General features: G+C 39.1%; 1 protein-coding gene across 3 annotated transcripts in view; it reads left to right on the forward strand.

Moving 5' to 3' along the window:
- Positions 1-18,848, forward strand: part of negr1 (neuronal growth regulator 1) — a 174,683-nt gene that overhangs the window by 94,089 nt on the left and 61,746 nt on the right. For all 3 annotated transcript variants that reach the window (XM_030434227.1, XM_030434230.1, XM_030434229.1), the window contains exon 4: positions 10,401-10,532. In XM_030434227.1, coding sequence (XP_030290087.1) covers positions 10,401-10,532 — 132 coding nt within the window. The remainder of the gene's footprint in view (positions 1-10,400; positions 10,533-18,848) is intronic.

The raw sequence follows: 18,848 nt of genomic DNA on the forward strand, positions 1-18,848 counted from the left end.
TCTGCAGGCTCAGATTGACAGCCAGTACGTAGGGTAGGGGCTTTTGTATCAGGACAGACTAACAGCCTGTTTTTCAGGTAGCCCCTGCACATGTTGTGATTCAACCCCTAGTATTGGCCCACACCTTGAGTTGGGGCCAGAAGGCAGCAGCACACAATGTAGCAGCGTGGGTTGTTCTCCATTTTCCAGAGTTAAAAGGATAAATTGATGTAGAAAATGCTGCTCTATGCTATAATGGATTCTTCAGCGATGCCTGCCCTATCTGTGTATTGCAGCCCTGAAGGAAGCGTACTCACAGCTCCCCTACACAATGTGGGAAATTGCTTACTGCAACGGGACTTAGCCAGCATTGGCACTGAATGTGAAATTAACCTTGCTATGATTTCTTTAATTTGCTTGGAGTGACATCTCCCTCAGGTGAGAGGGGCCTTTGTCACTCTCTCAAATATCTTTCAGCATGCACTAGCACATCAGTCATGTTAGGTCTTTTGGTGGTTTTAACACGAGATGTTGTTTTTTTCCATCTCTTATTTTTCATATACAGGCTACATAATCCTGTGCTTGTTTTTGTTTACTGTAATGTCAGGGTTGAGCATTTAACATATAATGTTCTTCAAAGTATATATCAAGGATGTGACTCTTGTTTAATGGCTGCTATGACCTTTGCAAAGCCCCCTTACTGCTGTAATCGATAGGAATACCATTTGCAGTGAGCGCAGGAGGATGCAACTAGATCTTCCATGAAAAAGATCTACTGGCTTTCATTTATCAAGAAAGACTGCAGCCTAATTAGATTTTATTTTCAAATGGAATTGTATCCATTTGTTTCAGAAGTATCTGAAATTGTATATTGTTCAAATGTAAGGCCACATCTGCTCAGAAAAAACATAGACATATGTTTTATAGTATAAAACTTGCAAACCAATCCGTCTTACAATATTTGTCATAATTAAGCCACTCTTCATTGTTCAGTTTGGATGTAGATGGTATGAGCACAGAATTTTCTTTTGTTTTGCAGCATTTTACAATGCTAGGAGGTATTGAAGTGTTCATAAATCAAATACATGAAAAATAAACTCAAACTCACAACTAAAATCTGTTTAGTGTCCACATGTAATCACTATACTGCAAGACAGTAGTTGAATTTCAGCACTGAAATAGTCTCCGGCCACAATAAATATTTATCTTCTTGCAATACATGTCTGTGGCAGGCAGCATACACCTACTTGCACAGAACTCAGTCCACAAAATATGTGTTTATAATACATATCCTGGGTTCAATACAACAATCCTCCTCATACCAGCATTGTTATAAGAACTCAGAACTCATATTTAGTCCTATATCTGAAATTGACTTGTTTTCCTCACTTTCCTAATCCTTAAACATTGCAATATTCTCAGTTTATTTGGCCTCCATTCTGAGTTTCCTCAAAACTTTTACTTGCTTCTTATCCTACCAAATTTATCCAATCATAACTTTGTGCAATGTGGACCATCTTTTGGATGTCTTTATTACAGTCTAGCTGTAATAGAATTTGTCTGTGGTGTGAAAATTAATTTGGCAGCAAAGACAGAAACGGGGAGTAAGCCGTATCTCTCTATTTTCTCTCCAATCATAATCAAAATTGCTTCAGCAAGCCGGGAAGACAAGTCCTCACTGTACCTCGCTGCGATGTACTCTGTTTGATTTGCTCATGATTTAGTTATGCTAGAGATTGATGCTAGCAGCGAAAGTTATTTTCTGAGTTGCTTCTTACATGCACTTTTACACATTGTCACATTGTAATGGTAAATCATTTACACCTAGATGCACTCACCCTGGGACTATAGGTTGTATGAATAATCATTAGAAGAAATCTGCAGTGTGATATGCTGTTCAATTATCATTATTTGCACTTATGGAGGGCTTTTTCGGTGATTCAGACATCTAACATGCAAATATTAAGTGATTAGGATTTCTTTCAAGCTTTTTTTTTCTTTTTCTAGTTCAAGCATGCAGAAACATTCAGGAGGAGAAACATCTGCACAGCTCAGAAACAGCCGAGTAAAACGGAGTGGTTCCAAAACAATGTCTGATGAATAGTAAGAACAGGGATGTGCAATGTGAGAGCACAATAAAAGTCTGATAATGCCCAGTGGCATTTTGTGGGAGCGGCAAAATTGATATAATCATGGTGATGATGTTATGTCTCCCACCCTGCTTCATTCAGTTTAATCTCGGAGGCTTGACTAATGTCTGACCATATCAAAGATGTCATTCTAAGCTATTTTCACATCACAAAAGTCCACAATTCTCTTCACATTGTAATGTTCGGCTCCCTCAGTTTAATTGGAACCCTGCCTGCCACCTGTGGATATCACTAAAGGGCATTGTTGAATGTGGGAGTCATTATTACTCACACCTGTTTCTCATGATTGTTCCAGTTGCATGGAACTGCACATGCATTTTTTTTACAGCAGACATTTTGACATGTACTTGCATGAAAACCAAAGGAAGGATTGATGAATGTAATAATGGCTGCAAGCTATTTAGAAAATACCACTCTGAGGCACTGGTTTTGTGCGTGCAGGCTTACTGGCATGCCTTACTGGGACACCACAAAGGAGCAGAGCCATCATTCTTTTCATAAATTAGACCTGTGCTTCACCAGCTACAACAAGTTATACTGTCTTTTCAGGAGTCTAAGTGCATTAGTCAATATGTGTATGCCTGTCATAATACTTCATATTACTACTACACTTAATATTTCTTTTTGTCCTGCGATATATTGTCCTAGAAATCATTTTAACGTAACATTTTAAGACCATTTTGTGCCACTGATATAAAATGTTATTGCAAAAAAAATGCAAGGCCACCCTTTCAATGGATTCAATTCTTAAGAACACTAGAAATAGAAATGTGAAAAGCCGGAATGCTTACAACGTATTCGTCATTGTACAACACAGGGTTGCATAACAAAAAGAAGTTTGTAAACTTCTTGATGCTACACAAATATAACAAATATACAGTTATTTATATACAAATTTGCTGTATAGTCCATCTTCCACGTGTGGTCGGCATCTTCATATCAAAAGTACCACTTCTCCGCATCCTGCTGTGGTCCTGTGGTCTGTTGACTCAGAACACGGTCGACCCGTGTGTGCAACTGCTTGATATGAGATGTAGTGGTGGAGACAGGTCTCTGTGGGCACAACAGTCTTTTATTTCACGTTGCTTGGCCAGCCTGACTCCCATATTTTCCATTTCCTTTTCCTGCAACCAGACATTAGCCAGGAGCAGCCTTAAACCAAGCTGGATAAGCATGGCTCTTATTCTGACTCTCTTCCCCCTGGGATGGTCCAGCCAGTAAGATTGCATAGGGCGGCTGTGGCTCAGTGGGTAGAGCGGGTCACCAGTTCGAATCCTGGCTCCCCCTAGTTGCATGTCGAAGTGTCCTTGAGCAAGATACTGAACCCCAAATTGCTCCTGATGAGCAGTTGGCGCCTTGCATGGCAGCCTCCGTCATCAGTGTATGAATGTGTGTGTGAATGGGTGAATGTGGCATGTATTGTACAGCGCTTTGAGCTGTCGATAGACTGGAAAAGCGCTATAAAAATGCAGAACATTTACCTTTTAAGAGGATGCCGTGGGGTGTATTTTCATCCAAAGCATCCAAAGCATTCCTCTACAATGATGATGTATGGTTAGGGTTAGATATCCTAAATAAATAGTAGTTAAGTAGTTAATATAGTAATTAATAACATAAAAGCACACACCTAATATGATTAAAATGGGAAAAAACACAGATGCTGTGCTCAAATATTATAATGGTAGGGGAAATGCTAGTTATCATGTTGGCTAAAGTAACCAAGCCCACATGTACAACGGGCAATATTAAGGTCTAGAGAAACGATTGTCGTCATGTACATACATAAGATGACTAGATAAGATGACATATGTATGATCAGTCAATGAAATAATCTTTGTGATGCACCAACCCTATAAGAATATGTTTTTAGTGTTAGGCCAAGAGCAGTAAACACTTTTGATGGTTTCACTTGAGATAGAGATAGCCTATGGTTACCATGAAGACAACTGATAACTTTCACCAAAGCATAATTGAAAATGTAGCGTGGCACTTAATTTTCTATCAGGTGGCACTCGTCAAAAGTGTCCAACCATATATCAGGCTTCAAGAAAGTGTCTGAACATTTTCTATGGTTTTAATATTAGTTGTCAGTTCCCATAATTAAGAAACAGATGGTTCATATCCAGTACACTGATTTTATGCCTCTTTATTGCTGTGAATGATGTCATTGCCCAAATCTTTACTGTATCCTCAATCTTCAGGGATATTGAACTAACGTCAGTTGAATCAAATGCAGGGTCTTCATTTTCAAGCCAGTCAGCTGGAGGCACTAAAATGTCCGCCAGAAATGCTGTGTCATATCATTCAGTCAACCAAACATAGATGACACATTTTACACCCATTCTCTTATTCTGAAAACTACACACGTCAGTAGCTTTGGAGAACTCAATTTAATTTCCCCTCTCTAATTCTTGAGTCTCAGTCATTTCAATGTTCTCTCCCTCTACAGTGCCAGTAGTATAGATATTCTTCGTCTAGTCTTAAAATTGATTTCAATTAGAAATGTTAGTAATTAGATGGCATTCTCTGGACTAAAAGGCTTATTGATGGTTACGAGAGCAAAATATTGTCTGGTCTATGGTGCCATACAACTGGATGTTAGACGGGGTGGCACCAGACCTGCTGTCTTCAAGAAAATAACTTCAGGCCAAATTAAATCAGGTAGTATTAGGTGAAACAGATATGTCCAGTAGAGTGAAGGTTGTGTTCTGCTGGCAAAAAACATTTCTGTTTTGGATCTCTGGTCATTTAAAGTAAAAGATTAGACTGTTCAATAGATCTCAGTGGTATAAAAGATTGAACTTAAAATACAGTTAAGTAAAAAAAAGTAATAACTGAAAGGAATGGAAAATAGGCATCATTTCATTGGGAGGAGCAACAGTTTTTTAACCTAGCACAAACTGTCTTAACTGCATTAAAACTGTAATGTACGATATGAAAATTGTATATCAAAGTGAAATGCAAAACTTAACTTAAAAAAAATGGTCTCAACATGAGAGGAGTTTGTGTGCACACATCCAAGGGAAAATTTCCCTTTGCAGGCAAATCTGTCCTTAGCGGGTGGAAACACAGCTGAGTTTTCCTTTTTTCACAGCACAAAAATAAAGCAACAGAGTAAAGTCTTACAAATAATAATGGTGCTTCTCAAAATCGTAGTCAGTGGCATCCAGCTCCTGTTGCCCATCGAAATATTTGTGCTACACTGGTAGGCAGAAGGAGACAAAGCCTTTATCTGCTCTCATCCTGTGGATAACACAATGCCAGAGCAGCAGCTCTCAGAGCATGACTCTGTATTTCATATATAGGTTTAATTTTTGTTTACCTTTATTGTCTTTGAACATTGATTGCTTCAACATCCCCGAGGCACATCCCCCAGGATGTGGCAAAAAAAGTGTCTTTGCTTTTTAAGCGGAAACCACTGCGTTGAATTCAGCCATTTGGTAAATGGTATTCGAAGCATCAAGCATGCTTGGCCTCATGGGTCAGTGCTTTTGATTTCATTGCCCCACTAAAAGACACAAGTGCACACAGTGGATTTCCACATCCTGTGTACCGTAATTCTCCATTACAGTGAAATACAATGGAGCTGTGTATTAAGGGCAGTGTCTCGGTCAACCATGTTACTTAGTGTGTTTGGGGAGAGATCTACACGGTACCCAGAGACATAAAGTCCTGTGAAAGTCCATAGTTCTTATATCATCCATAAGTAGGTAAATATAGTTAATTTATATGACACCTTAGAGCAGACGTCACAGAGTGCTTCAGCATACAAGACAAAAGCAACAGACATTACCCTTTTTGCGTAGATTGTTGATTGATCTGTAGCATTGATCAATGTGTGCAGTAAAAAAGCTAGACATAGTGGAGGCATATTGTTTTCAGGTTGTCAGTACCATTCTTGTGGATACAACATCTCATAAATGTCTTGAGGGGATTTCTTCAAACTTGGCACAAACTTGTACTTGGACTCCAGGATGAACTGATTAGATTTTGCAATGAAAGGTCAAAGGTCAATGTCACTCTTACCTCGTAACATCCCATTGTCTTGGTGAGCATATCTCAGCAACGCCTCAGGGGACTTAAAATGCAGCACACATATCCACTTGGTTTCACAGTTGAACTGATTAGATTGTGATGGTCAAAGGTCAAGTCTCAACAATTCATGATAATTATGACAACATTCAACATAAATAATGAAAAATAATGAAGTGATGACATTTTATATGTCAAAGGTCAAAGGTAAACTTCATTGTGACTTTGAGTCAAAATGTTTCTTGCGTTTATTCAATGACATATCTCAATGACAGCAACTTGACTGGTGCGCAGAGGCATACAACCGCAATGTGGTAATTCTAGTTTGAATTAGTTTAGGGATGAGTGTAAGCAGCAACAATATGGTGGTGATAGTATGATTGGGCTCTTCACATTAAAAGTTTGTCACCTTGGAAACAGTGACTGACACATCAGTCAGATACGCATGACTATAACTTTGAGTATTCAGTATAAGCAACATGGCTGGCATTAGTCGTGACCCAAATGCCCACTTGTTTATATCATAAAGTTCAAGGAAGTCTGCTGTTTAAATGGCAGTATAAATTGCATTAATTCCGCGTACCATATGGAGAGAAGGCCAATGCTGTATCTCGTTCTGTGCTGTTCTGAAGAGGTTATGATGTGCTGAGAGCTTGGTGTTGACATACGGTCTAATCAAAAGTTAAATAACACATTGTAAATAAACTCTCCTTATTTCAAACGCACATTTAATTCCACAATATGACTCAACCCAAAGAGATTTTGTTCTCACAAACACAGATGACAGTGAGATTACATTATTTTCTGATAGCGTTGTTATTCTCAGCAGTATTGTTGTAAGAAAGACAGCTGGCCACTAAGATAAACACACACTTCTCTGTTCATTCATCTTTAAAAATCTCATTTGAATGCTTCTTCTAGGCAGTTTTTGTCTTTGTGTTCTGTCTTCAATCAGGAATAGCAGTGCTGGCTGGGGCTGTATCCAAGCATATTAGAAGACCTACTTATTCAGTGAAACATATAATATCCAGTTCCTCTGCATCTGTTGTAACTTTAATTATGGGTGTATTACTCAGGCTGTAGGTCTTAGCAGGGCTACTAAACAGGAAATGGCTTTCACCGAAGCTATGGCGAGAATATCCACACTTCAACCAGTCTGTTTGTAAGATTTAATGTAATCATTCATCATGCATTAAATTTGATACTGAAACACTTTCTCCTACTTGTGCTTGATAGCTGATGCCTGTTCGCTTGTGGAGATCCTCAAATCTGTTGTTGATTTTGAGAGTATCACGCTTGTATCTCACCAGTGTTCTGACCAAAGTCAAATTTCCCAGGATTTTGTTTAAGCTTCGACATTCCTGTTTATGTGCACTTCACTTATGTTAGCCTAATAGAGAATGTGTAAACTTTGTCTGCACAGGTCTTTTTCTTTTGATATCAAACTCGAACTGCACCATTTGATCGCCATACTGACACTCTCTGCACATCCTCTTCCACATCAGTGGGATTAAGTAAAAAAAAAAAAAAAAAACTGTGTGCACCCAACAAAATAAGAAATGCCTCTTCACTGGTGCAAAGCCTGGCCATGAGCCGTGCACCACCACAAAAATAGCGCTCTTTGTGTTATGTCTCCGTCCCCGTGCTCTCCTGGCATATTAACCGTTCTGTTTTTTTCCAGACACATCCAGTGCTTGTTTATGGATCAGTTTTTCAAACATTTTTCTTTCCTTTGCTGTTGTTTGCGTAGCCACAGATATCTTTGCCAAGACTCCATTGTTGACACCACAACAGTGTGACAAGAAATGGGAAAGCTCATTATCGACAATGCCTTCAGTTTCAAGTTGTTTTGCAGCTAAAAAGCCACCAGGGTTGCAGAATAAGAAAGTGACATTATTATATAAGTATTCAGCTCACTTGGCAGGGATGAGTGGCGGCGCTGAATGGCAGCACTCCTGAAGCATGAATTGTCTTGATTCTTTCTCGTCTTTCATGAGATAATGCTGAGTCAGTATCAGGTCTCTGTGGTCTTCTTGAGCTCAGTTTTGCTCGATTGTGCACCCTGTTTGATTCCTATTCCTTCCAAACGCATCCACACATCTTCTATCCCAAACCACCATTACCACCCTGATAAAAAATGTATATAAATAGATTTCACACTGAGCACAACTGGGTTGGAAATTAATTCTGGTCAGGGGAGAATCTGCTACAGTCTCTCTAATATACATACAGTATTGCCTGCTGGGATCCTATAACCATTTATTACACAAGCAATCCCAGTCAAATTGGTTTCATTGTTAGTATTCCCAATTTCATATCTAAATATTCATCCATCTATCTATTTGTCCCAACCAGGAAGAAATAGATAAGGTTTGATAACAAGTCAATGATGAATACAGATACCTAATATTGGTGATCATCTGTAGCTGCCTTGTTCACTGTCATTAACTAGACTTGGACTTTAACCAAATAGATGATCAAATGACACTTGTGGCTGAATCATTTTATTTTGTAGTTTAATATATGAAATAGAGCTGCAACTAATAACTACTTTCAAAAGCAATTATTGATGAATAGCTTTGCCTATAAAATGTCAGTAAAATAGTAAAAAAAAAAAAAAAAAAGCTTGTTATAACTCTCAGGATGTATTCATATCACTTTAATAAGCTGCAAATATAATCAAAATATCATCAAAATTGTTATATGCAAAGTAGAAGTTTGTTCGAAGTAGCAATTTTTTCATAATGAAAAATCAGGGCTGCTGTGTTGCCCTGATCTATAAGTCTGTTTTTTTTTTTTTGTTTGTTTGTTTTTTTTATTTAGTTAACCTATTCATATTCACATTAAGCATTTCTGGCCAAGACAGCAACTTAGAGAAAATCACCCAAGAACAAACCCACTTAAAGGTCTACTTTGAAAGAAAGGGGATGGCGACCAACCAAACATAGCATCAGTATTTGACGAGCTGAGAAACAAAAACAGCTTTCTTACACAGTGGAACCTTAATACATAAAATTTCACATAAAAGAAAAGAAAAAAACTTCATACAAGCAGCAAATTACATCAAGACAGCTCCTTCGTTTGATGCTTGTTTGGTATAGACCCTAACAAATGACTCATCGTCATGATTTTAATAGTTTTGTCAGTGAAAACGAAAATTGTGACTCTATAATGATCAGTTGCGATCATAATATCTGTCAAAATGTCGTGTTGTGCAGCTGTAATATCATAATGGGAAAGGCAATAATAATTTCATACAATCAAACTCCTCAAACTCGAAGAGGTTCAGTTTACTGTCTTAGATGACCAAAAACAGTTGAAAACCCCGACAATTCATAAACTGTGAGCAATGTCTATGTTTTCACTGGAGAAATGACTACACCAATCAATTGATTAATAAGATAATAATTATTCAGTTCATCAACTTTTCTTTGCAGGTCTGTTGTTAGATGATATAACGAGTGACACATCTATGCTGAGACTGCTGGCACAAACTAGATTTACTCTTCTGTTCTGGATAAGATTGCATGTTTCGTCCTGATTATTCTCACTAAATTATACTTGACACCATACTGTATCTCATTATTGCTTCATCCCAGTTATCACACTTTCAGCTCTTACTAGCAACACATTTACAAAGAGCCTATCATGTATCACCTCTAACAATGTTAATATACAGTATTTTAATGTTTCTCATGTTGATTGGAATGGACATGTTTGTGTGGATCTGGGCTCCCTCTGGCTTCTTAGGCCTGCTAATATGTCAGTCACGGTTCTCTGCTGCTCCTGCCTTTGGCTCCGTTAGCTAACTATAAGGCACTGACATGTGCATTGAGCCATCAAATTTGTCTTTCTTCCAGGAAATATCTCTAACTGCATAGTGTAGAGTTGAGTAAATGATGAGTGGGTGACTGGGAATAAACCATTATTTCATTTCCTGCCACCATATCAATATAAATAGATCAATGCGCTGCTAATCCAATGCTATTTTAGGATTCACAGAAGGTAATCAGGGGTTCAGTAGAAAAACCTAATCACTTTGTATCTTCTACTCAGATGTAAACCTGAAAGCTATTTGGTACAAATGAGGGTTTTCCCGACTTGTTAACCATAGGCAACAGAAAGCCTCAAGCTGTATATACAGAAGGTGTGTCTGTGTGTGTGCGCGCGTTTGTGTGCTGTGTTTGTATTCTTTGTAGACACTGTGTAAGTACTTGGCCTCCATTTTTCTATTTCCAGCCAGGAAGTATGACAGTGGCGAATATCTTAACATCACCGGCATCACAAGGGACCAGGCTGGAGACTACGAATGCAGCGCTTTAAATGACATCGCCTCTCCTGACACCAAAACCGTAAAAGTCACAGTCAACTGTAAGTATATCTCTTTCTGCTTCCTTCACTTCCCTGTTTTTTTTCTCCACACTGGCCTCGCAGACACATGAAAGACACGGGGCCAGACTTCAATGATGCAAGTGTCATGTCCCTGACTGTGCACCTCAAGAAAGTATGCCTTCCTGAAGTTTGAGAAAGTAGAAAGCTGGAGCTTGAAGTTTAATATTTAATGTGAGAATTCCCTTTTTGTCTGTGCATGTAGGTGATTAATTCACACTAAGGAAAGGTCTGACTGTTCTAAGCACTATTCCATTATGCAGGTAATGAGTCTTTCAAAAGTGTGAGGAGACAGTAATGAGGAGTCAGGGCATTAATGAATGATACTGGGCTTTGGCTGTCATGGTCACATGGAAATCACCACTCGTAGGCATGAGCAGGAATGGGTGCTTGACAATTATTGCCATTCCCTCTCTTTTTAAAAGTGCTCCTTTACTTCACTGTTATTCATGGAGGTTTCGCGTAGATGCCCCGTGCTAAATCTCACTTTTGGCAAAGCTTATCAGGCAGTCGGCCACAGAGACAGAGGGCGGGGGAAGGGAGGAGGAAGAGCGCAGGAAGAAAGGCTCCTCATGGCCCACTTACTGAGTCATATCCTGAAAGCTAATCATGCAAGTTTTGTAATTGAGGTTTTAGGAAATAGAGTTATTTTGTTTCAAACACAGATATGACCATTTCTTTATTTATTCTTTTTTTTCCCCTTACAAAACTTTGAATCCAATGAGGCTTGTACTTTATTTCCACCTCTCTGTGTTAAGACAGCTTTCATTCTGGCCTCGTTATAAAACAAAGTCTTATGGCCATTATTTCTGCGTAATGCCTGGCTCTAATGAGCTGGGTCTGAGTAGAGTTTTGGAGGCCAGTTATTTATAACTCTACTGAGACATGGCTTCAAGACCGAAAAGTGCTTTGACAACCGGCACTGTCTTTATGTTGCAGAACAAAGGAGATATTCACAATGATTGATAAGGCATGTCATAGTCAGACGCTGAATTTTAAAGCGACACAGCGGGGGTATGAGGTTTTGGAGTCCAAACAGAGTGAACTGATTAGGAAGACTTTCCTTTGCTCGGACAAAGTCACCACAGCTCGAGCAGCGGAGTGACACTCTGGGTGGGAGTGTGCTGTAGTTTGTCAAGTGTTAAAGCAGTATTTGCCCAGAGTTATCTGAAGCTGACAGAGCTACAGAGCCGTTCCCGTCAATGACCAGGTACTCATTCTTTCTTATTGACCTGTAGCACAGAGGAGAATTGTCTATCTTTTGTAGACTCCTATAATAAAATTAAATTCTTTAGAAATTGGTTTGTGGAAACTATATGTGATTTCTGTTTAATTGTATACATTTGCATAATCCTTTAGGTACAGATTAAATTGCTTTGCAAAGAAATGTCTCTCTTACACAATGGAGGTTACTCTATAGGCGATAATTTCTTACACATTACTTCTGCAGTCTGCACTGAAAAAAGCCAGCCTAATTGCGACACATCAAATGCAATGTATTAATGTTTATGAACTGTAGACAACAGTTGGATATGTTTTTCCGAATCAGCAGCAGGATCCTGAGTTAATACACCGACATGAGACTACAAGAGTTTATATCCATTGACGACCTTATTAGTTTCTAAAGTCTTGAGATCGGTCTTAGATATTTTTCAGGCAAATCATAGTGATGGCAGTATTTAATGTCCTCTTACTTCTGTTTCCAAACCTCACATAACCTCCTTCACTGAAAGATCTGCACCACTTGAACAAACCAATAGAGTGATGTAGCCAACTTAATGGCCATGCTGACTGGATGAGTTACTTCACGTGGCTCTTTGTATCATAAATAACTGAACTTGAGTGATAGCTGGTAGCATTGCTGATGAGGCGCCTGTGCCAAAAAAGAACTATCTTTAATGCAATATAGTGTTTTATGGTGTAAGTGGACACATTAATATGCTATTTCGAGACTGCCATTTCAGAATCTAGAAAATAGATTACAATTTAGTTTGTGGATCGTGATTGTGATATTCCTTTTGCCAGATCACGATCCCTTCTGACAATATATTTTTGAATAATCCAAAGTGTCACGGTACATCAAAAAAAGGCCCACACGCAGACAGAGAAGCAGGCAAGGTGAACAACAAAAAGCAAGTTTTTATAATGACAGTCAAAGTCCAAATATACACAATTCAAGTAACAAAAAGGCAACAAGGAAAACCCAGGAAACTAAACAGTAATACAAAAAACATAAAGGACAAACCGCAAAGCCATGGGGAACAGACACAGAAATAGTGAGACGCAGGAAGAAAAGAGATGAAACAACAAAGACCAAAGGAAAAATACTGAGCACTTATACACAAGGGCTAATAAAACACAGTTGTACACAGAAAAAGGTTAATTGACTAAACTAAAACCAAGGACAATGACTGGCAGTGTTGTGATATTAACGACATTAACTATAACTGTCATACATACACTTGATATAGTGTTAATAATACACATAATAATAATAATAATAGTCATCATAAGATTAATCCAGCGAAGATGTTGAGCCTTGTTGATCTTTTGTTTATGAGTTCATCCGGTTTACCTTTCTCATGTAATTGAATTTAAGTGATCTTTTTTCTGTTTCCGTTATTCTCTGCTCTCCACCTCCCCCTTTTGAGTGTGAAATAGAGACAAAACACAAAGTAAACAAAGTTAAAGGCAGATTTGATTTTTCTTCAAGATATCTGTATACACCACGGCCATATCCTAGATTTCTTTTCCTGTGATAATCGTGTAGTGAAATTCTGATATCGTGACTGACCTAACCATGACGATGAGTTTTCAGAGACTTCATACATCTGAGGGGTAGGAAGGGGTAAAATCACAACCCATAAACCCCTCTCTGTCTGAGATCATTATGATTAAAGATTCTGCACTTGCTTTATCAGACAGTGTTGAAAGGTGGCTCCAGTGGACATGAAATGTCTCTTAGAGCAGTTCTGTGGTCTCTTTAAGAAGTCTTCATTCAAAATTTGTCTGCAGTAATTAGTTGAGCCGGGTTGATGGGGCAGCCTCTGTCCCCACAAAGTGTAAATCTCAGAGCTCCCTCCCACCTAATTCATAAATATTTCATGATGTCTGACACCCTGTTTGAAGTATGGCCAACATGTAGCTCCACAGAATCAGACTTCTCTGGCCTCACAAGCACCTCATACATGAAAGGTCCTGTGTTTTATTGCTGCTGGTTAGCATTCGAAGTGCTGCGCAACTATGAGACCTGCATAAACAAAACATGTCGCTGACATTAAAGCAGCACAACGCCACTTTAGTTGTCGACATCCTTAAATGGCAGCAAGAGGTAGCTGTTTAAAAGAATCCTAACTTCAGTAACCTGTGTCATGCAGCTTTAAATAGTCAGTGTTTCAGCTCTTCAGATATTTTGTAAATGTTTTCTTATGCATGTATTTTTCACGACAGTTGTCTCTTCTCCCTACAATAGAGACTTGTGTTAGATGTGCTTATTAGCAAAGATAAGGGGGCAGAAGAAATGCTTGAGAGTTGTCCTTTGGAGCAGCTGATATGGCCACAGCAGGCATGGCCACTCTTCACTGCCTCCTGTCCACCTCCTAGTGCAATTCTCCCCCTGTGAAGGGAAGGGAGAAGCATTTAGACCACATCCCTGTGTGCTGCATCATTCATGCTCCACTGTCACACATCAAGCGCCCAGGAGCACAAGGTATCGACGAGGACTCAGTATGCCAAATTCTGAATCGAGATAAAGTCATTAGCTGACACCGAAGCTCAAACAAGAGAGGATAATTACATAGCAAGAAGCAAGAAATGATTTTTTTTAAGAAGCACACACTGTATGTACACGTTTGTACAGCTGTTTTAACTCGGCTGACAAAACCAGTCACTCAACTTTGTAAATGTTCTCCTGGGAGATTCTGCAGGTGTCACTTTAATTCTGTCAGTCAACAACGTGAGATGTGCCACTAAAACGATTTTACCACACAGTACTGTATGATGACAGGAAAAAGACTTTTTCTCTTTTTTCGACAAATATTCAGTGTGTGCAGGAGGCTATAATGGTGTGCATTGACCCCATCAGTGTCAAGCAGCGATCCTCTCAGAGTATCCTTCAAGTAAGTTGTGCTTAAATTAAGTAAAGGCATAAACATCAGTCATGACTTCACTATTTCTTTTTTATGGTTTTAATAAGACAGCAAGGGAGCGAGTGACACTGACATTTCATGGGTTAAAAGTCTAATTAAATACATGTCCAAACAATTTCTCTCTACTTTAAAAACAATCCTTTTTTTTTTTTTAAAGCTAAGAGTATAGTTGACCCCAGGGCTAATTGCAGATTAAGGCCACTAATTAAAATAAGCAAAGCAAAGTAATGAAAACAAAATTAAGCTCTAGCATAATAACACCAGGTCTTCCATAACACTAAGCCTGCCATTTGGCTTTCTATGATATGATGAGTTGGAGGCAGAAGGTTTGAGGTGCTGTCATTTTGCTGCTATTTCTTGTATTTCTGTTTGAATTCCTCCATCTTGATCAGATAGCATTAATTTGATCACTGGCCTCCCCTGTGTCGCTTGTCTTTATAGTCCTGGTGATGAACAATCAGGGACTCATACCTTCATGAGTTAAAAACTGGAATGATAGCAGTCATCCGTAAGGTCATGCTGGAATCAGATTGACTGAAAAGCCCCACTCGGCAAAAGGATATTTCCTCAGTGATTTTTACCTGATGAAATTTGATCTCTGACCCACTTTTCCAATTTACATATTCATCTTCACTGCAGGTGGGCGCTGTTTTTGGCTGAAATTCTCGCTGCACAGTGTGACTCAAAGGCATAAATATCACATCGAGCTGGCTGAGTCGGAGGGATGAATGAGAAGGAAACAACCGTGGAAAAACCTCCGCCTGAGATAAAAAGCCTGTGTTTGATTAATTAATGAAGCCACCGTGTTGTAGAACAATTAGTAACGACGCACAGATAAAACAATAATAAAATCCGGTTCCTTTTTCAAGCGGAGGAATCAAAGGTTTCTGACCTTCGTATGTAGTGTAGAAAGTGCTTCCCCTCCAGAGAGAGCTGTCTCCTCTCACACCTTATTGAATGAGTGACACTTCAGAGTTTGAGCACCATCGTGTTGCAAGATGGGATTTGACAGTTTGCACAAACTTTATCAAACGTGGAAAGTACACAGACAAGCGACTGTCTTGAGCTGCATTTTATCTGCTCGTCACTGTTTCAGACACCTCGACTAGAGTCGTTTGTAGCCACACCAGATGTTCTGATCATCTCCCTCCATCCACATTGTAATCACAAAACTGCCACAAGTCAATTTGCAGGAAATAAATGGGTGAAGACGATGGATCAGTTGATGCCATGTTAGCACCACAGATGTGTGAATTGTTAATGTGGAGAAGGAAGACCCTTGCTTTTTTGAGATATCTGTCATATTCTCTCTTTTTTTATATGAAATCACTGGTTATGTAACAGCCACTGCTGTGAAAGTTACAGCAGATTATTATGCTCCTAGCACCGCTCCTTAAAGCACTACAATAGCATAGTCTTTGGTACATATCTAAAAGTTTAATTTGGTAGCATTGACACACTAGATCAAACTTCGGTTTAATTTTTTTTAAATCCATGCTGATTGCTTGAAGGGTCTGCATGATCTTGTTCCTTCCTATTTTGATGTAGGGCTCAGGTTTAGCGTAACACGGGCATCTCTCCCTCTTCAACATCACTTATTTTCCTTCATGGCGAGGTTTCTCTTGCTTTGCAGAGTGAAGCTGTGCCCTGTGTGCTTCTAAGTTTGCCAGCCATTTGTACGCCTCCTTCCTCCTCCAGTACCCTGCAGCTGTGAATTCTGCTCACATATTTACCATGGCCGTGTTTATAAAAAGAAGAGCACCTCACTTTCTCTCCTGCTTACAGTAATTGGCCAACAAAACTGTGATCATTTTTAATTAATTATGAGCATGCATATTAGAACTGCTGTAAGCAATTACAGCCATGCTATTGACAGATTTCAGGGCATAATTGAAATGCAGGGGCACACTGTGAATACTTCAAATTCTTTACTTTGTCTTTTTATTTGCTCTGACTCTGCCTCTCCCTCTAAAGCCGCCGTCATCTGGGCTTGTTTGTTATTCAAACCCTCTCTTGCCCGATACACCCACAACATGCTCCTCTCACTGCCCTGACAGAGTTGTTTGGGGGAGTCATGACCATCTCTAATAAATAAGAGGCAGGACTTGTTCACTTGTGGTCAGGAGACCCACCTTCGTGACCACCCAACATTACAATGTCAAGTGACGATGAGAAAGTAAACAACTTTTAGCTGAGTGGGAGGACATTTCTGCTATGTTAGCACTTTTTGAAATGATAGTTATACACTACAACATTTGCATAGCTGTACACAACACTTACATTTGATGAAATTCATGGCTCACATACTGTGCCTGCATGTGTGTGTGTGTGTGTGTGTCCAGATCAGCCTCAGTGCTCTGGTGGATCAAAGGCACAATGGATGTTCATTCCACACTTCAATGAAATCTATTATTGGGAGTATTTTAACATCAGGAACAGAGACTCAGTTGAGCATTTGTCGACAGTTTGCAGTATCCATTGAAATACTGTGACTTACAATTCAAAAGAGAAGGCTTCCTAGAATTGGATTCTGATCCAATCCTAAGTAGAGTTAAAGCCAGTACCCTCGAGCTGTTTGGATGTAAATCCATCTCTCTACATCTCTCCAAAGCTCTCGTCTTGATTGCTATTTGGATTCCGTGCTGCATGTGGGGCATGAATAAGTGAGCAGAATCTTGAACTTCTGAAGAATAAATGTTCTGGCTGGTACCACTTCGAAACAGACTGACACACACAGAGACTTCATCCATTAGCTTAGTATGCATTTTTTTTGGTGAGTGGCCAAAATAACTTTATATAGTTGGCAAATGTCTTGAACATCGCGGGCCTACATCAAACTCTCCAACTGTTAAAAGTGGATTTTTTGTTTGTTTATACAGCTGTTGGCAACTTAAGGCAGAAACATCAACCATGTACTTACAAGGATGCATATGACATCGCCTGGCCCAGCTTGCATAAACATACATCCCCAGTAATCATCAGCTCAACGCTCTTACAAACAGGTGGATGAAACCAAAGTTGTGTGGTCAATAATTTAAAAAATAAAATAAAATAAATAATAATAAAAAAAAATATATATGTATGTATGTATATGTATATGTGTATATATATGTATATATGTATATATTTGTGTGTGTGTGTATATATGTATATATATATGTATATATGTATTTATTCTGATCGATTATGAACATTTGTTTCAGTTTCTAACACTGTTTCAGTACTAACACTGCTGTGTCCACTTAGTCCAACCTCCAGAACAAAATCAATTTAGATCTCTTAACACACAGTACACATACCTCATAATATTTCTCTTTTAGCAAATGCTAGAATGTAATGCCCTGAATGTTGTGTCAGTTTTACCCCCACAATATCAAATAGTATATTTTTCAAGGTATTGTATCAAAGTGAGAAATCCCAGTATCGTGACAACAGCAAAGATTCTGTCTTCAAGGGACAGTAAAGACTAGGGAGTGTTCCCATGGACACAGTAGTAAACAAACATGGCATCTGTGGAGGACTAGGTACTGCTGTACCTCCTACACAGAGGTAAGAAAAAAATAAATACATGACAGTTGTTAAACTGGTCACCATGGTTGTTTTGAGGAGATGGACCCTAAATGGAAAGGTCAGCTTTCTCTTCTTGTTTCATGCTATAGAATCTACAGGCTGCAAGGCAACTGCAGCTTGCGCTTGCGTTGTGTTGCTATTTTCGGGTGACACACTCTAGAATGTAGCGATGTGTGAAATCACTCTTGCGTAGCTTGAAGCGCCTGTGTTCGCATACTTGCGTGGACCTTGTTTCTGCTCACTTGATACTTCCCTGTGTCCTGGTCATGGTGTGGTCTTCACCAGAGCATAACCTGGATCTCATACCTGAATTTAGTTTAAGATGGATACGGATTTGTGCACCTTAAACCATTTAGTGTAAAACTCTGACAATGGATTGAATCCCTGCTGCTGTCGAGCCACACACTCCTGCACACTAAGCTGGTTATTTATATGCCTTGCATTGTATTAAAAGAAGGAACACAATGTTCCCTAGCTGTTCTGAATAGAAATCTTAATTAATTAATAAATCTTGGCAGCAGAACCATTCCTGACCGACAAAAAACGGAACAATGAAGCCCACAGATGGCAGTGGGGAACA

This window comes from Sparus aurata, chromosome 11 (genome assembly GCF_900880675.1).
Source record: "Sparus aurata chromosome 11, fSpaAur1.1, whole genome shotgun sequence".
In the NCBI taxonomy this organism is placed as follows: Eukaryota; Metazoa; Chordata; class Actinopteri; order Spariformes; family Sparidae; genus Sparus; species Sparus aurata.